This window comes from Leopardus geoffroyi, chromosome A2, assembly GCF_018350155.1.
Source record: "Leopardus geoffroyi isolate Oge1 chromosome A2, O.geoffroyi_Oge1_pat1.0, whole genome shotgun sequence".
In the NCBI taxonomy this organism is placed as follows: Eukaryota; Metazoa; Chordata; class Mammalia; order Carnivora; family Felidae; genus Leopardus; species Leopardus geoffroyi.
Window position 1 is genome coordinate 91,781,490 of NC_059331.1, and position 24,358 is coordinate 91,805,847.

Genomic DNA, 24,358 nt, shown 5'->3' on the forward strand with positions numbered 1-24,358 from the left:
GATTAAAACATCTCCCTAGATCTTACACAAAACACTCATTTAGTCTTAGAGAACCAAGTATTAACTTGATGGGGAAAATTATCATCATATATAAAATATGTTAGCCTTAAGAAACCATTTCATTGTCACTACCCACCTAAGACATTCTAGAAAATGTTTTGAATTAGCAGATATAAGAGGAATACAACTAAAATTACAACTTTTCCAGAATATTAGCTATGCTGTACAACATCGAGGAAGCTATTAAAAAATATATACGTACACATACACACCCTTACACTCAACACTGTCAACCTGAACGGCATATCAGATGACAGAGAACTTAACATTTCTAGCAACTTAAAAAAAGAGACTCAAACCTTTCAAGTTCTTTCTTTTGTCCTCCAAAGGCAATCACAGTTCTAATTGCTGCTAAGACCTCTTCAGCTACTGCTCCAGCTTTTGCATATGCCAAGAGTTCTTTATCAGTAAATGAAGATAGTATCTGTTTAAAAATATAATTTCAGATAATTTGAAAATTTTTAACAATTTTATCTTCTGTAAAAGAAACACAAATATATACACCAACAATGTTTGTATGTTAGTGTATATATAGAATAAAATCTGTCTTTCAACTCATCTTTGGTCATAATGTTCTATTTTTTTTTCAAATTTTTATTTAAATTCTAGTTAGCTAACATACAGTGCAATATTGGTTTCAGGAGTTGAATTCAGTGGGTCATCACTTACATACAACACCCAGTGCTCATTACAAGTGCTCTCATCAGTATCCATCACCCATCCAGCCCATCCCCACCCGCCTCCCTCCATCAACTCTCAATTTGTTCCCTACCTTTAAGAGTCTCTCATGGTTTTTACCCAAAGGGTACAAAAATACAGATTCGAAGGGGTACATGCACCCGATGTTTATAGCTGCATTATCAACAATAGCCAAATTATGGAAAGAGCCCAAATGTCCATTGACTGATGAATGGGTAAGGAAGAAGTGGTGTATATATATACAATGAAATATTACTCAGCCATCAAAAAAAAAATGAAATCTTGCCATTTGAAACAACATGGATTGAGCTAGAATGTATTATGCTAAGCGAAATAAGTCAGAGAAAGACAATTATCATATGATTTCAGTCATATGTGGAATTTAAGAAACAAAACAAGATGAACATATGGGAGGGGAAAAAAGAGAGAGAGAAATGATGTTCTATTTTTAAGTATATATATTCACTCTATTAGCCACTTCAAATTCTTTTTGGACTGAGATGGCATATAATAAATTAAAATTTTTATTTTTTCACCAACTACCTCACGGATCCTCATCTAAATAAATAAAACAGAACTTTGGGGAGATTTTAAATTTCAGAAAAGAAGGTATATACCATAATCATAAAAACAGGGAAAAAAAGGCATTAATTACATCAAGGAAATATGGTATGAACTGAACACAGCAATTGCTAATTGTTCTCTGGAACAGAAGTGTAAGGTGGGAGGCCAGACACTGACACGTAAACTGGGCTCCCCAAGGGCCCTATTATGAAAATCGGATCAAGTGATATGGGCAAAGGACTAAGGTTACTATTTGTACCTGGAATGCTTATGTAGTCAGCCACCTAAGGGTTACATGTAAGCAATTAATAATAAAGTATTACACCCTTTCAATAATTTATGGGCATTTGTGGACTCATTTATATAAGTCATATCAGTGAAAAGCTCTAAGTGGTTTTGATTTTAACAGTGTATTTCTTCTTTTGCTGTATGTGAAAGTAAAAGGAGCTGTGAAGGATTTAAGACGGAAACTGACATGTTGAGTTAACAAATGCTTGGCCATTCTACTGTAAGGAAACTCTGGTTAACCTGATTGATTTAGGAGCCAGTTTGCAGAAGCCGACCAACCACTGGTAAGACTAGCTGAGAACAGAGCAAAATGGGAAGAATTCTTGTGGTTGTACAAAAGGCATCAAGAGTGAACAAAAGTAACATCTGTGTGATGACATACCCTGAGATCTCCACACCTCTCATTCTTGTGCTGCTATTTAATGAACATGAATCCCAGAAGAGAGAATACCTCCCTTTTTCCTTTTATCCAATCAGCTTATTCCATTCAACCTACATACCCTGTGACATCTTGACCCCTTATCCTTATATATACCCAACTGCAGCCCTTTGAGGAGGCAGACTGAGAAATTTTCTCTCACTTTCTTGCTTGATGCCATATAATAAAACCCTTTTTCTCTGCCACAAAACTGGGGTATTTGGCTTGCTGAGCACCAGGCAACAGACCCTTGTCCAGTAACAAGAATGGGTGGGTGAAGGCAAATGAAAGTCTATTAACTGTGTTCTATGTACAGATATGGTGCTGTATGTACCTATCTTCTTTGGTACCCAAAGCAATAACCCACTTATGCACTAGACTTTCCTGACTTCTCAAAGCAACCACAAAGAAGCAAAATTTGCCACACAAAATATGCCCCGACACATATTATTTTAAATTTGTTATTTTTAAGAAATTGCAAACACAGGAAGAAATCCAAGAACCAAGCAGAAATTAGCCTTTTGTAAGACACATATACATGTATAAGGGAAATCTCCATTTATTTTTTTGTTTTTTTGTTTGTTTTTTGTTGTTGTTTTGAAAGAAAGAGTGCATGAGCAAAAGAGAGGGAGGGAGGGAGGGAGGGAGAGAGAGAGAGAGAGAGAGAGAGAGAATCTTAAGCAGGGGCCATGCTCAGCATGGAACCTGACAAGGGGCTCAATCCATGACCATGATCTGAACCAAAATCAAGAGTTGGATGCTCAACCGACTGAGTCACCCAGGCACACATGGAAATCTCCATTTGGAAGAGTATCTCCCTGATGTGCCAAGACAAAGGCGAGACTTTAAATCTCTAGAAACTCGTATTAAAAGAGAAGACAACCAAATACTTAAATCTGCATAACAACCTTACCCTTGCTTATTGTGCGTTTCCTAATAGGCTCCTATAACTGACACCCCAACCCCAAACACCTTCTTTTGTCTTTAGCTGAAGATGGTATTTAAGGTGATGGCTTCAACCATTTTGGGCAGTTATTCAGTTTTCCTTGGTCCCTCCCCTGTACACAGGAAGTATACATGTTATTAAACTCTTGTTATTCTAGTGTTAATCTGTCTTACACCAATTTAATTATTAGACCAGCCAGAGAACCTCAAAGGGAAGAAGGGAAAACTCTTCTGCCCCTCCCGTCCTTCCTAGGGTTTCTCTGCCACACTTGCCAAAATCATTCATAGTGCTGTGTCTGAGTTAGTGTGATCATTGCCATCCCTGAACAAACAGCTCTGCATAATGTAAGAGGCATAGGCAATACACTTCAGCTATTTTTCTCTGTTGCCCTTGAAACCTCATCCCACAGTGATCACGAGGCAGACAAATACAGAAAGATTACCAGAAATATTTTTGAATTTGGAGTTTCAAAATATGCTATTTTAATTCATTGTTGATATATCAAGTACCATATCAATTACTTCAATAAACCTGGATCTTTTTCTCTTCTAAGACCTTCCACAAATATATATAGGCTTAGGCAAGATTATGGTAGAATCTTAAGTGTTTGTTAGTTTCTCTTTGTTTTGAAGAGATCATGTCTTTTCAAAGAAAAAAAAATCTCCAAACTATTCTCAGGAATATGAAAAATGAACTTTTACTATCCCTCTAATATAAAATTATGGAATGGTGATACTTCCATTACAAATAACCAAATAAAGTATCACTTACTCATCCTTTCTTCCACAGATGGCCAATTTCTTAACAAAACTTAATTTTTTTAGTTTGAGACATGAAATTGCCATTTTAGTAAGTTAAGATGGGTAATATAGGCAATTTTGTATTATTCAAACTAATACATTCAGAAGCAATATTTCTGACCAGATATTTTGATCTTTATCTTTCTCCCATTTTTCCATTTCTCAGTTTAGGTTTTTGTTTTGTATTGATATAATTTATATATGCTTTATGTTTTTTTTAACTTTTCTATTTCAAGATAACTGTAGACTCACGTACAGTTGTAAGAAACAACAGAGACAAAAGATCTAAAATGGAGTCACCTGTGCTAAGCCTCAAGCCAGCAAACCAAGACTTAGTATCTAACTAATTGCAGTTTCAGCCTTTCCCAGGAATGTGACATTTAACCAGTCATTCTGAAATGACTTGATCAGTACTAATGAAGTCATCTGCATGCCCTTCCCCCAAAGGAAGGTGATCTTGACTGACACAATCTTTTGTTAGAAAACTTTCTCTTTCTGTCCTCTTCTGCGGATAAAAACCTTTCATTTATACAGCTCTTTGGAGATCCTTTCTATTTGTAGATGAGATGCTGCCTGATTCATGCTTCAATGAATAAACCCAATCAGATCTTCAAATTCACTCAGTTAAATTTTATTTTTCAACATACTCTTCATCTAGTGTTCCCCAAGAAAAACATCTTGAAAACTACAGTACAATATCCCAATCAGGAATTTAACATTTAACATTTATCTGTCAATGTTATTTTACATGCACTCACGTGCATGTGATTAGTTCTAAGCAACATTATCATCTCTGTACCTTCATGTGACCAATCATGATACATAACAATTCCGCCACAGGGATCCTTTGGTGCTACTCTTCATAGCCACAGCCACCTCTTTCCTTGCCCCTTGCTTTTCCTCTCCTCTCCTCCCTATCCCTTAACCCTGAAAACCATAATCTGTTTTATGTCATGAATTTTATCATTTCAAGAATACTTATATAAGCTAATTCATAATGTGATGTGACCTTTTTGGATTGGCTTTTTTCACACAGCATAATTTATCTGGAAATTCATCTGGGTTGTTGTGTATATTACTAGTTCTTTCCTAGGTAGTATTCCATGGTATAAATATTCCACAGTTTAATCATTCACATGTTGAAGGATATCTGGGGTTGTTTCAGTTTTGAACCTTTACAAATAAAGCTGCTAAAACATTTGAATACAGGTTCTGAGTGAACAAAATTTTCTTTATTCTCAGATAAATGCCCAAGAGTACAATTGCTGAATTATATGGGTAACTGCATGTTTAGTTTTCCAGAAACTGCAAAACTGTTTTCCAGAGTGCCCTACCATTTTACATTCCCACCAACAATCTACGAGTTATTCAGTTTCTCTGCATCTCACCAGCATTTGGTTTCATTATTTTTTAATTTTATTTTAGCAATTCTGATAGATGTATTGTAGTTTAATTTAGTTCTTTCCTGATGGCTAATAACACTGAACAACTTTTCATGTGCTTACTTGCTATCTGTATATCCTTTTTGACAAACTGTTTGTTCATGTCTTTTGTCCATTCTAATTGTTTTGTCTTTTACTGAGTTTTTAGTTTTAGGATACTAAGTCCTTTGTCTGCATAAGTTTGCATATAATTATTCCCCAGTTTGTAGCCCATCTTTTCATCCTCTTCACATGGCTTTCAGAGAGCAAAAGTTTTTAGTTTCGATGAAGCCTAATTTATAATTTTTTCTTTCCAAGGATTGAGCTTTTAGTGTCAAATGTAAGAACTCCTTGCCTAGGCACAGATCCTAAAGATTTTCTCCTGTGTTTTCTTCTCAAAGTTTTATAGCTTTACATCTTACATATAAGTCTATGATCCATTTTGTTAATTTTTATATGGTGTGAGGTTTAAGTCAAGGGTCCCCCCCTCACCCCTGCACCTGTGGATATCCAATTGCTCCAGCACTATTTGTTGAAAAGTTCATTCTTCCTTCACTGAATTGCTTTGTATCTTCATCAAAAATAAGCTGGGCATATTTGCGTAAGTCTATTTCTGGGTTCTCTATTGTTTTCATTGATTTATGAGTCTATCCTTCAGCCAGTATGCCACAGCAGTAGAGTAAACTTTGATAGCAGACGGACCTGTTCTTCTCACTTTATTCTTTATCAAAATTGTTTTAGCTCTTCTAGGGCCTGTGTCTTTCCATATAAATTTTAGAATAGCTGTCTCGTCTATGTCCGAAAGAAAACGCTACTGTAATATTTATATATTTATAGGAAGTGCCTTATATCTACATACACATCAGTTTGGAAAGAAATGACATCTTTACTATGTTGGGTCTTCTAATCTATGAACATACCATGTCTCTTCAATTACTCAGCCTTGATTTCTTTCATGACCATTTAATAATTGTCACCATACAGATCCTATGTATGTTTTATCAAGTGTATACCTAAGTATTACCTTATTTGTAGTGATCACAAATGGTATTAATTTTAACTTACTATTTACATTTTGGGTTGTGCATGTTTATTGTTACTGTGTAGAAATGTAATTGATCTGGTAACTTGTGACCTTTCTAAATTCAATTATTAGTTCTAGAAGACTGTAGATTCCTTAAGATTTTCACTTGATCCTAGCCAAAAGGCTGAGAAGTGATCCTTAAGATTTCCTACATAAAAAAGTATGCTACTGATAAATAGATATAATTTTATTTGTTCTTTTTTGATCTATATGCCTTTCTTTTTCTTGCCTTCTTATAGTGACTAGAAGCTCTATACTTTGTTGAAAAAAGTAGGAAGAGCAGACCTCCTTACCTTCCTTATTCCCAGTCTTAGGGAGAAAGCATTCAGACTTTCACTATTAAACATGACATTAGCTGTAGGGTTTCTGCAGATGATTTTTATCAAGTTGAGGTAATATCCCACCATTCTTGACTTGCTGAGAGGTTTTTTAGTTTGGGGGTTTTGGGTTTTTTTAATCACCAATGGGTGTTGGATATTGTCAAATGTTTATTCTCTGTCAGTTAATATTATCACACAGTTTTTCTTCTTTACCTTGTCGATACAGTGAATTATACTGATTGATTTTCAAATGTTGAGCTAGTCTTACCTAGCTGAAACAAATCCCACTTGGTCATGGTATTCTTTTTTTTTTTTTTTAACACTTATTTATTTTTGAGACAGAGAGAGAGCATGAACAGTGGAGGGTCAGAGAAAGAGGGAGACACAGAATTTGAAACAGGCTCCAGGCTCTGAGCTGTCAGCACAGAGCCCGACGCGGGGCTCGAACCCACAGACCGCGAGATCATGACCTGAGCCGAAGTTGGACGCTTAACTGACTGAGCCACCCAGGCGCCCCGGTATAGTATTCTTTTTATACATTGCTGGATTTGGTTTGCTAATACAGTTAACCCTTCAACAATATGAAAGGGATGCCAACACCTTACACAGGCAAAAGTCTATGTATGACTTTTTTTTTTTAAGACTTTACTTTTAAGTAATCTCTATACCCAAGAAGGAGCTCAAATTCACAACCCCGAGATCAAAAGCTGTATGCTCTACTGACTAAGCCAGCCAGGCACCCCCTCTGTATAACTTTTGACTCTCCAAAAACTTAACTACTAATAGCCTACTGTTAACTAGAGGCTTTACAGGTAACATAGTCAATTAACACATATGTATTATACACCGTATTCTTACAATACAGTAAGCTGGAGAAAAGAAAACATTAAGAAAATCGTGGGTGCCTGCTTGGGACTCAGCCTCTGTCTTTCCACTGATCATGCTTTCTCACTCACTCTCTCAAAATAAATAAATAAACTTAAAAAAGAAATGCTTCCAGGTTTTTCACTGGTTTACTTCAATCCAGGGAACAGGGCTCAATCAATAATATGGAAATAGTATATAATCTATATAAAATTGGGATGCCTGGGTGGCTCAGTCGGTTGAGTGTCCTACTCTTGATTTCAGCTCATATCTCGACCTCAAGGTTCTTGAGATTGAGCCCCACACTGGGCTCCGCACTGATTGTGCAGGCCTGCTTGGGGTTCTCCCTCTCTCCCTCTCTCTCTGCCCCTCCCTCACTCACACGCCCATGCTTGCTCGCTCGCTCTCTCTCTCTCTCTCAAAATAAATAAGTGAACTTTAAAAGAAAGTCCGAGAAGTGAACATACACAGTTCAAAGCCAGTGTTGTTCAGGGTCACCTGTATGCTACTGAGGAATTTTTACTCTCAGTCTGTGAAAGATATTGGTGTACATTTTTTTTTTATACTGTCTTTGTTGTCTAGTTTGGGTATCAAAAAATACTAGCCTCATAAAATGAGTTGGAAAATGGTCCTTAATCTGTGGTAAAGAAGAGAAAGTATTCTTTTTCCTGGAAGAGATTATATAAATCATGTTAATTCTTCTCTAAATGTCTGGTAGAATTTTTCATTAAAATCATTTGGGGGGGCGCCTGGGTGACGCAGTCGGTTAAGCGTCCGACTTCAGCCAGGTCACGATCTCGCGGTCCGTGAGTTCGAGCCCCGCGTCGGGCTCTGGCCTGATGGCTCAGAGCCTGGAGCCTGTTTCCGTTTCTGTGTCTCCCTCTCTCTCTGCCCCTCCCCCGTTCATACTCTGTCTCTCTCTGTCCCAAAAAAATAAATAAACGTTGAAAAAAAAATTAAAAAAAAAAATCATTTGGGCCTGGGGATTTCTTTCTAAAAGCTGTGAAGTCACAAAATATTAGTGATTATAGGGCCATTCAAATTGTCTATCTCACCTTAGTTGCGTTTGGCAGTTTGCTGTTATTAAGCAGTTTATCTCAAACTTTTTAAATTTAGGAGTGCAAAATTTTTTGCAGTATTCCCTTATTATCTTTTTAAGGCCTGCAGGATTTATAGTGACATCCTTTAATTCATTCTTGCTATTTTGATTTGGTGTGTATTTTTGCTAGTCTTGCTAATTTTATTGACTTTTTTGAAAAACCAGCTTTCTGTTTCACTGATTTCTCTATTATTTTCCTATTTTCAATTTCACTAATTTCTGCTCTTACCTTTTTATTTACTTCTGTTTGCTTTGATTTTATTTTGCTCTTTTTTTTTTCTAGTTTCTTGAGGTAGAAACTTATATTATTGGTTTGAGACCTTTCCTCATTTTTTTAATTTATAATTATTTTTCATGTTTATTTTTGAGACAGAGAGAGAGAGACATAGGTGAGTGGGAGAGGGGCAGAGAGAGAGGGAGACACAGAATCCGAAGCAGGCTCCAGGCTCTGAGCTGTTAGCAGAGAGCCCGACACAGGGCTTGAACTCACAAACCATGAGATCATGACATGAGCCAAATCATGACCTGAGTCAAAGTCAGGATGCTTAATTGACTGAGCCACCTAGGTGCCTCGGACCATTCCTCATTTCTAATGTAGATATTTAACGCTATAAATTTCCCTCAGCACATCTTTAGCTGTATCCCAAAATGTTGACACTGTTTTTGTTTTCCTTTAGTTATATATGCTTTTCATTTGAAACTTCATGATCCAAGGATTATTTAAAAGTCTATTGACTCCCACATGCTTAGAGATTTTCTCATTGTCATTATTTTATTTGTTTCTAGTATGACACTGCTGTAGTCAGGGAAAACACACTTTATGGCTTCAATTCTTTTAAATTTGTTGAGGTTTGTTTTATGGCCCAGGATATGATCTATATTGGTGAATGTTTAAAGTGGATTATGCTGTTGTTGCATAGAGTGTTTTATAAATCTCAATTAGATTCTATTGGTTGACTGTATTGATTAGATCTTCTATATTCTAGCTTATTTTTTGTCTAGTAGTTTTATCAGTACTAAGAAGGGGGTGTTGAAGTCTTCAACTGTAACTGTTGAATTAATTTTTCTATTTTTCCCTTCAATTCTCCGACCTTTCACTTCATATATTTGAAGGCTGTTACTGGGTGCACACACATTTAGGATCAAGATGTCTTCCTGGTGGATTGAAACTTTTATCATTATGTATTATTCTTTTTATAATAACTTTCTTTGTTCTAAAGTCTAAATTTCCAGATATTAATATAGCCTTTTTTAAGTTAATGTTTGCATGGTGTATCTTTTCTCATCCTGTTACTCTACCTACGTTGTTGAATTTGAATTAAGTTTCTTTGAAACAGCATGTAGTTGGTTCATGTGTTTTTTTAATCCACTGTTAATTCCTCTTATGATGGGTATATTTAAACTATTTATCTTTAAGATAATTAATGATAGCAGTTAAGTCCACCATTTTACCTGTTTACTATTTGTTGCCTCTGGTTCTCATTCTCCTACTTTAAAAAAATTTTTTTTTTTTACATTTATTCATTTTTGAGACAGAGAGAGACAGAGCACAAGCCGGGGAGGGGCAGAGAGAGAGGGAGACACAGAATCTTAAGCAGGCTCCAGGCTCCGAGCTGTCAGCACAGAGCCTGATGCAGGGCTTGAACTCACAAATTGCTAGATCATGACCTGAGCCAAAGTCGGTCACTTAACCGACTGAGCCACCCGGGCACCCGGTAAATTCTATTATTCTATCTCCTGATACACTGATTCTATTCAGTCATCTCCACTTAATGAGACCGAGCGCATCCGCTGTGACTTCTATTTCTGCTGTTGTATCTTTCAGTTCTCTCATTTCATTTGTTTTTGTAACTTCTACTTCATTGCTGGTATTAGCTATTTTTTTCTTTTGTTTCAAGAGAATTTGAAATTTTTAGGGCAGCTGTTTCAAAATCCATGTCAAATAATTCTAACATCTGATTTATCTCAGTGTTGGTATCAGTTAATTAATGATTTTTTATTCATTCAAGTGGTGATTTTCTTGATTACTGGTATGACAAGTGACCTTTTACTGTATCCTGGACATTTTGTCTAGTATGCTAGGAGAATGGGTCCTATTTAAATCTTTTTAGCAACCAGTTACCTTGTCTGGCCTACTTTGTGAGCTGTGGTTCCAGGGGCAGTTTCATATTCAGAGACTTTGTGTATTAGTTTGGTCAGCATGGTTTATCTGGAGCTGCCAGTACTTCTATTGGCCTCTGTGTCTGCTACCTGAGGAAGTGGAAGTGGTTTCTAAAAGGTCAGACCACTGGGTATCTCTTGCTAGAGGCAGCGTGTGGTGGTTTCCCCTACCTGCGCCCTCTAGTTGTGCTAGTGTCTCTGATCGGAAGATGTCAGTTGCCAGAGTACCGGTCTAAAGAGGCTTCCTAGACCAAGAAGCTTGTTGTGACTGGGTCTCATCCTGTTCCTCCTTCTTGACCCAATTGGAGAGAAGAGCCTCAGGCTCACAGGGACAAAGAAGCTTCCCAGATGGGGCCACATTACTTCTTTAATATGGCTGATAAACAAAGAATTTAAAAAATTCATTTCAAATCTTACCAAAACTTTATGACAGAGTGAGGATTAAAACTTAGGTCTCCGGCAATAAGCTGATGGCTCCATTTATTAAATAAATAGTATCAGAAGCAAAGCATAATTATTAAAAGATTAACTTGCTGTCTGTTTTCCTAACATAACTAGAACAGACACCACTACATTTTAGACAGTTTTTCAACAAATACTGATATGAACAGTTTGCCACCTGACTAATATTCTAGGTAAACAGAAAAATCAATTACCACACAGGCCAAGTATTTCAGCAGACTAACAGAGAAATGCAGTTGAAACACCAACAACACTGTTAGTCTCAGCAACATATTAACAGACTCCTCAGAAACTCAGTTTTTTCCTGTGCTAAGACCTAAACGTCAGAAGGATAATATGTATTTTCCTGATATAGCTGAGTAAATGGTAGTTATTGTTTGCAATATCAAAACAATATCCAGCCTACGGGGTAAAATTTCTAAAATTTCTTAATACTTACCACCTGGTTTCTTTTGTGTTAGGCTTGACTGTGGCTGGTCCCCAATATTTTATATCCTTTTGCCAAATGAATTTGTAATGCTTTTGCGAAGTTGTGTTGAATCCGACACAAATTAGAAACTGGACCAATATCTACCACTACCCACTCTTATATCGAATCAGTTTAAAGTGAACACTACACCCAGCCTTGAAAGGGAAAATACGTTTCACAAGATCATCTGTGTGCAGAGGTGGGCAGGGCAACTGGCACTACTTTGCTTTGTGATTGGAAGAGAGAACTTCAGGCTTAGGATTTATATGCATAGGGGACCCAAAAGTAGTTTTGAAAAATAATTTTCATACCAATGGATTTAAATATGTTAAACACTAGAGAATCATGTATAACACTGACACAACTATTAAATCAATTTACAAATTAAATAAGATCTAAAAGACTTTAAAATCAATAATGTTAGCTGAATGGGACATATGTTGTCACTGAACTTGAATCTCCAGTTGAATTTCTGTTTGTGAATATAGAACACAGCTCTTTGAGAGTTGAGTATGCCTTTTATATGAAATCAGGGGATGAGATGGGAGACCTACTTCCTTCTAGCTCATACCTTGCCCAAATAATTACATGGCCCAGGACAGCATGCAGTCCTGGCAAGGGTAGGACTTACTGAGGTTACACCCACTTATTCCCACTGATTTTGAACAGATGATCTAAAACCAAGTAAGTACAGGGGCAGGGTCATCATGTGACAAAAACAGCCTTCCACCATGGGGGGAGGGAAGTGGGGACAGTTTAAAATCTGGATTTACATGCTTTACCCACCTTTGCCCAGATAGCAGCTGACAGTCCAAGAACAGGGCTGATGGCCAAAATCACAAGGGTTAGCTTCCAACCACGTGTAAATCCCACTATAAAACCGATGAAAAATGTTGCCATTGACTGAAAGAACATTCCAATTTTGTCACCAATTCCTTCATTAATTTTGGAGACATCACTAAAAGAACAGACAGTGTTAGAAATAAATGTTAGAATTGTGAGCACAGAACTTTTCTCCTGAATCCAGTTAGTTGTGTTGTTTTAAGTGCAGGGTAATTAGTTTACATCTACAATTTTGCTTGGAAACGTCCTCAGAAAGTGCCATGTTGTTGCTCTACTGAACCACTCTCAGAGGACTTTGTGAGTCTGGCAGGTCTCCCTCATTGCCAGTCATGCAAATCCCCTCATGCCCTGCCTGGGTGGTGGGAACAAAAGAATACATAAGACATGGCTGCTGCTCAGAAGGAATTTGGCCTTCTAATTACTCCTGAGTTATGCACTAACATCTCTGAGCAGATGTGATGGCATCCCTTTTGATGTAAGTAAGAACAAGAACCGTGTCCGCGTTAGACACAAAACCTGGTACTTACTCCGTGAGCCGGGTGTTAAGCTCTCCAACATCATGCACATCAAACCAGCCTACCTCCTGTCGCATTATAGCATGAAAAAATTGTTTTCTGATTTTGAGTATTTGCCTTCCAGCTGCCAGGCACCAGAATGAAACCTGGATGTAAGCAGCAACCAGCACACCAGCACCGATCCCACTGTAATAATAGGCATACCTGCAAAGCAACAAGAACACTACACGTACACTGTTTTCTGGTCACCACAGCTTTCCCAAACAGACTAATAATACTTATGTTTTCAGTCATCTGGCTATCTTTCCATCCTTAACAAATAAGGAGGGGTTGTAACAAACAGATTTGATGGTAGGCATCCAACTATGTCTATGCCAACCAACATGGTGGGTTGGTTAGGAGTGTGGTTTCTGCTTTGGCTCAAATCCCAGCTTTTCACTTATCTGCTGTGTAATCCTGGGCAAGGTGCCTAACCTTTCTAAACCTTTTCTAATTGGTGAAGCGCAGGTAAGAATAATAATGCCACAGTGCATGATATGCACTTGGGTCGGTGCCTGGAACACAGTAAGCTTCAGAGTATATGCCAGTTACTGTGAAAGACTTGTGTGGTGCCTTGAGGCATCCCAGCATCAAGTAAGACCTACCACTGCACTCCTGTCTACTTCTATTGCCTCAGGATCCTTGATGAGCACTTTGAGGTGGTTTCTGCACCTTGGAGAATAGAAAGAAGTGACAGAACCTGTCAGAAAGTGGAACCAAGACATGGAAATTGTCTCCTGACCTTGGGCCAACTAATCTGGCAGAACGTAAATGCCAAATAAAAAGTATTTTTATACTGTCTGCCCAACTAGGCTTTGTGAGTTATCCTAAAATGCTTAATGAATCAAATATCACTTCTTCCTGTTCAAACTCTAACAATAAAAAAAAAATGACCATCTTCTAAAATCGGACTCTTGATTATCTAGAAATAGTGAGTTTATGTCTTTTTGCTCTGAGACTTTATATTTTAAAAAGGCAAACAACTCTCACACTTCACTACGCAAATTCTTTTTGGTTAAAGACAGACATTCTACATGAAATAGGAGTTCCAATATTCCCATTTTTTAAAGTGCACTACTTGCTGTCTTCAAATAAAAAGGCTGGTATGAACCTTGAAGAAGTTACAAAAATAGCCATGAAATAACCAGGCAGTCATGCATGTTACTGTTTACAACTCTGTGTGTTCAGTCCAGCAGGAATCGTGGTAAAAACATCTTCCCCAACCTATACCTTGGGATTACAACGTACTTATGTGGGAAGATATAATTACAATACTAAATTTTAGTTAATAAATAATTTAGCAATTATTATCCAAGTGTTAATGATATAGCAAGAAACAGCCAAAAAGAAACCACATTTGGGGGCGCCTGGGTTGCTCAGTCGGTAAAGCGTCCGACTTCGGCTCAGGTCATGATCTCACAATTTGTGGGTTTGAGCCCCACTTCAGGCTCTGTGCTGACAGGCTGGAGCCTGCTTCTGATTCTGTGTTTCCCTCTCTCTCTAAGCCCCTCCCCTGCTCGTGCTCTGTCTCTCTCTCTCTCTCTCAAAAATAAATAAACATTAAAAAAATTAAAAAAAAAAAGAAATTCCATTTAACAAGTACAATGCTTGAAAAGGACTTAACGTATTCTAAACAATCAGTCCATGTTAATTCAGACAAAATATACTTATATTTAAACATCTGTAAGATGATTATAAGACACTGTTTCATTTTCCTCAGTATAAAAAAAATGCTTTTCCCTAGGAATATTTGAAGGGCTTGCTTCTTATCTTTCAACATATGATCAAGATTCTCTATCTTCTTCAAATCTAACAGATGATTTACAGGATGATAGTAAAACAATAAAACAATATGTTCGTTATCTTCTGATTAACAAACTCATACCTTTGGACATCTTTCATAAGCTGTTCTGGAGACCAAACTTCAAGATATATAAATCATTAACAAAAGCACCCTGAGATGAATAAAGGTCAGAGGAACTATATCTACACTGGGATGTTTTATTTCATTATTTAGAATTTGGTGCTGTGTTAAAGAAAAAAAATTGTGTTGACTGGTCTCAGCATCATATCATGACTAGAAAAGTACAGGAAGCAAACTATTACAAAGCCATTGAAATTTGTGATTCTTAATTTAAGCACATTAAAAAAAAACACTTTGAAATCCTCTAATCTCATTGTGTATGATATTCTATATTTACAAGGCATACATAAATCTAATCTAGGCTTAACCTTAATTTTAGTTCATCTCATGCAGAAAATTCTTTTCTTTTTTTTTTTTTTTAACGTTTTTTTTATTTATTTTTGGGACAGAGAGAGACAGAGCATGAACGGGGGAGGGGCAGAGAGAGAGGGAGACACAGAATCGGAAACAGGCTCCAGGCTCTGAGCCGTCAGCCCAGAGCCCGACGCGGGGCTCGAACTCACGGACCGCGAGATCGTGACCTGGCTGAAGTCGGACGCTTAACCGACTGCGCCACCCAGGCACCCCAGAAAATTCTTTTCTTAAAAAATAAAAAATTTTATGGGGGCGCCTGGGTGGCTCAGTTGGTTAAGCGTCCGACTTCGGCTCAGGTCATGATTTCATGGTCCGTGAGTTCGAGCCCTGCGTCGGGCTCTGCGCTGACAGCTCAGAGCCTGGAGCCTGCTTCAGATTCTGTGTCTCCCTCTCTCTCTGACCCTCCCCCGTTCATGCTCTGTCTCTCTCTGTCTCAAAAATAAATAAAACATTAAAAAAATTTTTTTAATAAAATAAAATAAAAAATTTTACACTATATCCTCCTAGAAAACTAACAGTGGTATTGTTCTCCAGTTTGACTCTTTATTCTAATAATTCAAAATTTTAAACACTGCTATAATTGGTTACAGAAAAGCTTAGGAAAACACTGCTATAATTGGATACAGAAAAGCATAGTAAGGAAAATGTCTAATTACGTGGTCATTTCCTCCTCCAGACGGTTGATGAAATATGAATCGTTGACAATACCTAGATCGCCACAAAACAAACATATACCATTATGTCTCTTTGTTCTCCATTAAAAATAAGCATATAAAAATGAATCAAACTTGTGCTACTTAACAGTTTACACAAAAATTGGTCAAACTGATGTTTGAATTGTGTGTAAGTATCACGGCATCCATTCAAATCCTTCACTGTTGGCTGTTGCAACCACACACACACTTAATTCAGTGAAGCTGACTTGCAAGAAGAAACTCATATTTATTAAGAAGTAATCTATCAGCTGGATTATTGGCGTCCATGAATTAAAATATTTTATGAAATATCACTCTAAGGTGACAGAGAGAAAACTCTTTTCTAAGGCCTCTGTCCTGATAAATAAGTATCAGCACCTACACACTTGATACTAAAGCACTTAGTGCTTACAATCTAATGCTGCATTTCTCCAGCTTCTATTTTTATTTAAAAAACATAAAATATAAAAAATAATGTAATAAGTATGACTTTTTTAAAGAAACAAACAACTCTCACATTTTACTAAGCAAATTAATTTTAACAGTACTGAGCAGTATTAGCAAATGTTGACATTTTTAGATAATGTACATTAAAATTTTACCACCACACACACACACACACACACACACACACACACACACACCCCTACTGTTCAAAATTTCAATATGTACTTTTTCAGAGTTTTTTTTTTTCCTGTATGCATGTCTACTCACACATAAGTACACAAATCACAGCCCACATTCAGTGGCCAATCTTCTATGTCAGTTTGTGTGTATATATGTCTCCATTTTTTCCAAGCTGCATCTATTTCAGTTGTTTCCAATATTTTACTATTACAAGCAATGTTGCACTAAACATATCTGTACACATATATTATATATGAATGTATGATATATATTTTTATAGGATAAATGATCATAACCTGGACTGCTGGATCAATGGGGAAGCACACTTCAAATCTTACAGTCTTTTCAAAAGTTATGTTATGTGAGGGGCTAGTTGAGAAGAGTTTGATTTTGACAGGCATGGGAAAGGGGAGGAAAGTTTTTGCAACAGGAGCAATGTGGACAAATGACCACGGAATGTTTGAGGAAGGAGTCAACCAGTTTGGCTGGGGTGTAGGTGTGCTGTGTGGATGGGAGACGGTGGATATGTGGCTGGAAAGATCATCTGGCCCCTGCAGGCAGAGCGTATGAAACTAGTAGTCACTCAGTGGCTTGAGCAGCAGAGGACATGATTAGAGGTATGGTCTAGGATGACTTAGCTGCTAGCAATGTAGAAGATTAACTGAACTAGAGAGAGACCGAGCAACACGAGCTACTGCAATTATGTAACCATAGAGGGTCTAAATGAGAACAGAAAAGAAGGAAAGTACCCACAAGATTCAGAGAACAAGAAGTTACAGGTTCTAGCAACTGCTTGAACAACCAAGACCTCAAGTCCAAGCATCTGGAGAGTGGTAGTATCATGGTGAGAAATAAGTTAGCCAAAAGAGCAGAACTGGTCAGATGTGAGAAGACTACTGGTTCGGTTTCGAAAATGTTTATTCTGTGGCACCTGCAACATTCAACTGAAGATGTCTAATAGGTATTTAGACTATAGCACTCCAGTTCTGGAAAGAGTTCAGGTCTGAAGATGTAGGAGTCATGGCTAGAGGCCACAGCTGAAATTGGAAGGAAAAAAGCCAACTCCTTAACTGTGACAACAGGGTGGCAGATAAGCAAAAAGGAGTGAGAAAGCACAGAAACCCAGGGAAAACTATATTTAGGGGTAATAAAGAAAGTAAGGAAGTAATAAAAAGATGCAGAGATGTAGCAGAGAACCTTGATTGCTTCCTACTGATTATGGCAATGCAATAATGTGTCCACATTGATCTTTTAAGTCAGTTATGAGATTGCTTCTGCTCTATATTTTCAAGGATAAAATATTAAATAGCTGTGTGAAGATTTTTCTCCACATGTGTCTTAGAAGATCTCTCATTAGGGATTTTCAATCTTACTTATCTAGCCAGGAAATGCTTCTAAACGATATTTATTGTCGCCAGTGTGTATTACTACCAAATCAAGATAAAATTTCAAATCTAACTAAAGGTCTGTTTTCTACTCTTTTCATTGCTACTACCAGTTTTCTCAATTCTAAAGGTAAGGAATCAAAAGAATTTCAAAAAATGTTCTTTGGCAATGGTGGCTTCTAGGGCCACAATCATTTTATACAGTCCATAAAGTAAAAAATTACGTTCGAGGTCAAAATTGACCCCTTTATGTTTGTGCACAACACTACACATGTGATATATACGTATCTGTATATATGGATATATATAGAGAGGTAGATACATACAGATACATATAGATATATATAGATTCAGTCATCAGAAATCAACCTTAGCAACAACAAGTGTCTTTTACTTGTGCTTCAGTAGTGTCAAAGTGTACCCATCAGCATAATGGAGCATTCAACTCATCTGAGAGAGACAATCTCTACTGACCAATGAAATAAAAATGCTATATTCTTTAGACTCCCTCCAACTAACTTTTATTTTCCTCCAATCAATTCTTATCATTTGAAAGTTCTCTGGCCCGGAGATTTTTCCTGCCTCTATGAGCTTCTCACAAAATTCTCATCCTTAGGCATGCCTTCACAAAATCAAAACTTTCAAGCTGAAACGATCTTAGAAGTCATATGGTTTAGTAATTTTCACTTATATGGGTCTCAGGGGTTACTGCCCAAACCAATAGTTATAAAGAAGAATATTTAAATAGTATCTAAACATTTATATTTTTTTCAGAGGGGAAAAGCCAGAAACTCTCTATATAACATATACATAGATATATGTGTGGATGTATAGATACATATAATATACAAATACACCCATACACACACACACACACGCGCGCGCGCATTAACAGTATCAGCCAAATAATGAATACAGGAAAGCCAAACATTTAAGTACAGCTTTTGTTTTAATAAAACATTTGCTTAGACTCTTGACTACTTTCTTCTCTTCCTCTGGCTTCCAGAACCTCATTCTCCTGGTTCCTCCACCACTGTGATCCTTCTCCTTGGCCTCATTCACTCCTCACGTTCTCCCTCCCACTACACGCTGTTGTTTCCCAGAACTTCATGGTCTCTCCTAGGTGACCTTAGCCACTTCCACAACTTTAGAGACTTCCATATCTGGGCTGGAGTTATTCAAATTCTCTCCATCCTCAGAGTCAATGCTCTGGTTGAGGGTCCCATCAACCCTTACTTCTACACTATTAAGAGCTCCTAACTGGTTTATCTACTCAATCAGGTCTTTGCATTGTCATAAGATTTTATTTTTGCAAACAAAAATATAATCATACTGCTTCCATCAATAGCCTTCAATGACATTCGCTACATCAAGGATAAAGTCCAAGATCCCTAACATGTCATATTAGTGTCTTTGCAATCTTGTTACCATATCTACCTGACAGGATAACATTTTTGAAATGACAACCAATGAAATTCCAAACATTTTCTTTACCACCACACCTTTCCCATTTCAGTACTAGGACACTGTGCAGTCACTGTCTGGAGGGACGTCTGCTGCAGCATAAAAGAAAATAGTACCTAGGCTTCTTCTTGGCTTTTGTGCTCCTGAAGCCTTTGCCCTTGGGGATTAGAGAGGATACAGAGCATGACAAAGTATTCTGCTTAAATGTTATGAGACTGAGCCCCACCCTTTTAGACTAAAGAATATTTTCTACATACTGAGAAGATATTCAGTAGAGAAGTGATGACAGCTTTCTTCCTCCAAGATTTTATTCTTTCTCCTCCCTTTACCTGGCACACCTTTTACCACATTTTTTTCTTCTAGAAAAGATTCCTCCTCCATGAATGAGCCCAAATATGATCTCCTCTCAAATGGTTTACCCCTAGTAGCGTGATTCATCTTGTCAAGAACACATGACACATCACAAAATACATGACACATGTCACAGAGCACATAACACCAGATTAAATTTATTAAGTCAATGCTAGAGGTATGATAATCTCTGTCTATCTCCTCTTTCCACTCCCATTCGTGTGAGTCCCTGCAGAACTGGACTGACTTAGCAATCTTTGTATCTTCAGTGCACAGCCTGCTCCATCTGCTATAACCCAGCCGAAAGGTTTACAAGTAGTTTCAGAGTCGCCACACACGCGGACCACTGCTCAAAATATTCCATCCAATCGTTCTACTTAGTATATGAGTGTCTCATATATTGTAAGATCAAAAAGAGATACAGTAAACCAGTACCTTACCACCTAAGCAAGACTTCAGAGAAACCTCAACTCAACAGTGCCTACCACCATGACTAAGGACTCCATACCACCTAGGGATCATATTACATTGCATTTTTATCTGACCCAAATATGTAATTACATTTAATAATTTTACCTACTGCACACTTAAAAACAGTATGAATAAAAATAATGAGACATAAGTACATTTGTGGCTTCCAAACTGGTGAAATGAGATTGTATCATAAGGGTGATTTTCTGACCATCTTCCACAGAGTCTTTGTGCTAGGCACTATTCCAGATACCCGGGACACAACCTGAAATGAGGGAGTGACTTTTTTCTAATCTTGTTGGATTTCTGTGCAAGCAGGAAATGTTTTTACTTTCAGGTCCTGAACTTCAAGTGATAGGGCACTCACTGTTGAAATATCTTTGATAGCTTTTCCCAGGAACTTCCTCTTTTTCCCCTTATTCCTCTATTCCCCTTTGAGAAGCTGTAATAAACAAGTAAACTAATAAATTAACAAGATCATTTTTGAGTAATAAATCTTATTGCATCAAGCAGCAATATACCATAGTGACTTTCAGGTGGGATGGGGACAAAAGTTCTTTCTTAGGGAGAACTGAATGATACAAAGCTGTTAGAGAGAGATGGGCAGGTTCGCAATGCCCCAAGCCAGGAAAGAGATGGGAGTGCTCACAGAACAGAGAAGGATGCTGCAGGCGGGATGTGCTGAGTAGGCAATAAACAATGAGAATGATGGGCAGGAGGGGCCCGGTCATATGGGCCATATTGGCCAATGTAAGGAATCTGCATTTATTCCATGCAATGGAAAACCACTGGGAGAGATGTGACCTGACTTGTGTTTGTAAAAGCTCACCGTGACAGTGTGTGGAGAACTGGATGCAGGTGGGCAAGAGTGGGGTCAGGATGTTAGAGTCGTGTAGGCAAGCGATGAGACTATCTCCAGGATAGGCTGTGGCCAGGGTTATACGTGGTAGGCTATATGTGGAGTGACCTCGGCATTGCTGCCAGGTGGTAGCTGACCGAGACAATCAGGAGATCCTGGCTCTGGACTCCCCTCCGACACTGTCAACCAAGGAAGCCTCTCTGTGAGCTGTTTTACTTGGTGAAGTTCCATGAGAGACATTATTCATGTGGTGGGTTGGGGGTTAGTGTCTGATTAAAGAGCTAGTAAACTGCATAGTTAAATGATCCACAAGGTGCATCCTAGCTCAAGAACACTATGAGAACAATATTTATACTCTTCTGGCACCGGAAGTCCCATCAACCACATGCCAGAGAATGTGGACCTTTGGCCTTGGTGATTAATCCCTCAGGCATTTGCCCAGGGTAGGGCCTGACATTCAGAGAGGTTGGGCTTACTTCGGGTGACGGATGACTCCAGGAGCCACATTATCCTCCCATGTGCTGTCTTCACACCCCTGACCTGCAGAGCTGTACCTCATGGCTGACCTGCCTGACATACCTGTAAGCAAATCTACAGGGTGGCATCTTAGGGAGAGAAAAGACCAAGGGAAAAATTGTTTGCCACAATTTTAGACGAGTTTGAAAGCTGCTAGTACAGTGGACAAAACACCAGACTAAAAGGCTCTGCCAAATAGCAAGCAACTCCATTGTGACCACATCACTTCAGCTTCCCTGGCCTTCCTTTCTACAGCTATCAAATTATGGGTTTGGGCCAATTTCTAGGCTCTTTTTGCCTACAAAATTCTATGATTCAGTCTTTCATTAGGTTTATCCCATTTCTTAAGTATCTAAAATAGGTCACATAGTATCTGTGTGTCTTTTTTAAGGCTGTGTTTATAATATATTGTGGAGACAACATTGTAGCTAATTTAACTTTTTGATTGGAAAAAGCATTCGCTGATACTAACCGCCCCCCCCCCAAAATCTGACTGTTACACTATTACTCTAGCAAAACTACCCATGTTTTAGTTTTAACTCAAACTTTAAAAACTGCCACACTGAACAGCACACTTCGAATATATTGTCAAAATTTCATACTCAATTTTCCAGACATTTATCTCTAAAAACTGTTCCAATGAAATGGTTAGGGGCAGAGGAAAGCCTTGAGCAAATGAAAGAAAACGAATCCTTTATGAAAAATTGTATGAAATACTTAAAATTTAAATATTATCTAACATTCTAGTTTGGAACATACACATAATGCTGGCCTTAGGGGGACACATGGCAATATTTTCTTTGTGTACATCAAAGTCTTAAAACACACATTCAAAACCTGTACATGACTTATACAATCATAGTTTAAGCAGCAAAATACAGATATTATTTTGAAGACAATTTTACAAATAGCTTTCCTGATCCTCATGAGTTTCAGAGCAGGGGAACAGAAATGTTAAGTATAATGAAAAATATGAAAATAAGCTCTTTCCACTTTGCCCCCTTTGTGTCTGAATGATGAACTTGTACTAGAATTTGAGTGGCTCACGTTTTCTCCATTCCTCAGTCCACAATCTGGTAGGAGACTAAACAGAACCGACCATAATACAGTTATGGAAAAAGGAAAAAGCCAGCAATGTGGATATACCATAAATGGAAACATTAGAGACAATAAATAGTCAAGAGTTTATTTAAAGAGTATCTCTGGGTGATAACCACCATAGGACATGACAAATACCCTCCATGTCCCTTAATTTCTGGATCAGAATGTTATCTTCAGTGTCTTCCTTTCTGGGTGTCCCTCTGTTTCCTTCAGTGCATGGGCTCGGGACCAGTCTGCATAGGTTCAAATCCTCATTACCATCTGAATGACCAGAGGCAATTTAAATTTACGTAACCCTCTGGAAACTTGACAGTTTCCTAATATGTCAAGTGTAGATAATAACCGTATCAATCTTATGTGCATGAAAGGAATAAAGGAGTCAATGCATGTAATGTACTAAGCACAGTGCCAAGCACATCTCAAATGCTTAATAAACATTAGCTTTAGTTATTGTAAATAATTCAGTCTTTTCTCAAGGCTTAAGGTTCCCACTCCTTCTACTCTTCCCTGTGTCCTATTCCAGAAGGTTTAACATTCCTTCCACTCAAATACTGCCAACTCTCTGTCCTTTTCTGTATGCCAAATTTACTCTTATTTCTTCAAATGCCTGGATGTCATTTACACTTGTACCCAACCAGTTACCTTAGACACAGCATGTCTAAAATCGTAATTGTCTTTATCTGGTCTCACTTCCAGAGAATCATCAAACTCATGAGGAAAATGAGAACTCATAGAATACTACAGAAATTCAGCAGTGCTTAAGCTTTGTTCACCACAGTAGTATGGCAGGACCAGAGAGTTCCCTAGGCCCAAATCATCAGAGATTTTCAGACAAAGGAAAATTCTAACTATAAGATTAAAATGGATGGGAGTAGGGTGTCAAGAAATCAGGTACACAACAAAAAGAACAGGACAAAGGCCAGTGTCTGATAATCAGGACAAGGCATCAGGAGAAGACCCCTACAATGAGTCTATTGTAGCAGCAGAGAAGGATCTGCTCACTCAAAGTTTTTAGAGCTATCTAGTTAAATTCAATGTTTAGTGTAAAACAGCAAATCTAAGTCTCCTCTAGGCAAGAAATACTTCTTATCCAACAAGCAGGCTCTGTTACTTACGTCTACCCCCATGGGGAGGTAGTGAGGTTCTACAGGGGGAAAGGCAAAAAGAAGAAAGGTCAGAGAGTGTCAGGGGTCCTAGGAGTTCCATAGATTGACTCTCCCTCCAGAAACATCAGAGACCACATCTCTAGGACCAGCATCAAAACCTTAAATCTGTCCCCCTAGATGATCTGATATCTGGAAATCTGAATCTACAGACGAGCAGATTAGTGACAGGGAACGGAGGGTCCCAGACTAAAAATTAAAGTAGAGATTGCATGCTGCCTTTGAGATGACATGGAAGGATATATAGCAGGGAGTGGCAGTAATGGGTACTGATGAGAGAAGGTTATTAATTTATTTTTTACCTAATATTTATTTTAAAATAATTTTACTTGTTATACAGGACATGTTTATTTTGTGCATGAGAGAGGTACTATGCCAAACCTGGTTATCACCTCCT

The 24,358-nt window shown here is 37.9% G+C and overlaps 1 protein-coding gene across 7 annotated transcripts in view; it reads right to left on the minus strand.

Annotated features, from left to right (window-relative positions):
- The window catches only part of ABCB1 (ATP binding cassette subfamily B member 1), a 242,136-nt gene that overhangs the window by 68,639 nt on the left and 149,139 nt on the right, over positions 1 to 24,358 (minus strand). For all 7 annotated transcript variants that reach the window (XM_045494677.1, XM_045494679.1, XM_045494678.1 and 4 more), the window contains 4 exons: positions 15,986 to 16,037; positions 13,025 to 13,216; positions 12,441 to 12,612; positions 360 to 484 (listed from right to left, as the gene is read on the minus strand). In XM_045494677.1, the coding sequence (XP_045350633.1) occupies positions 360 to 484; positions 12,441 to 12,612; positions 13,025 to 13,216; positions 15,986 to 16,037 (541 nt within the window). The remainder of the gene's footprint in view (positions 1 to 359; positions 485 to 12,440; positions 12,613 to 13,024; positions 13,217 to 15,985; positions 16,038 to 24,358) is intronic.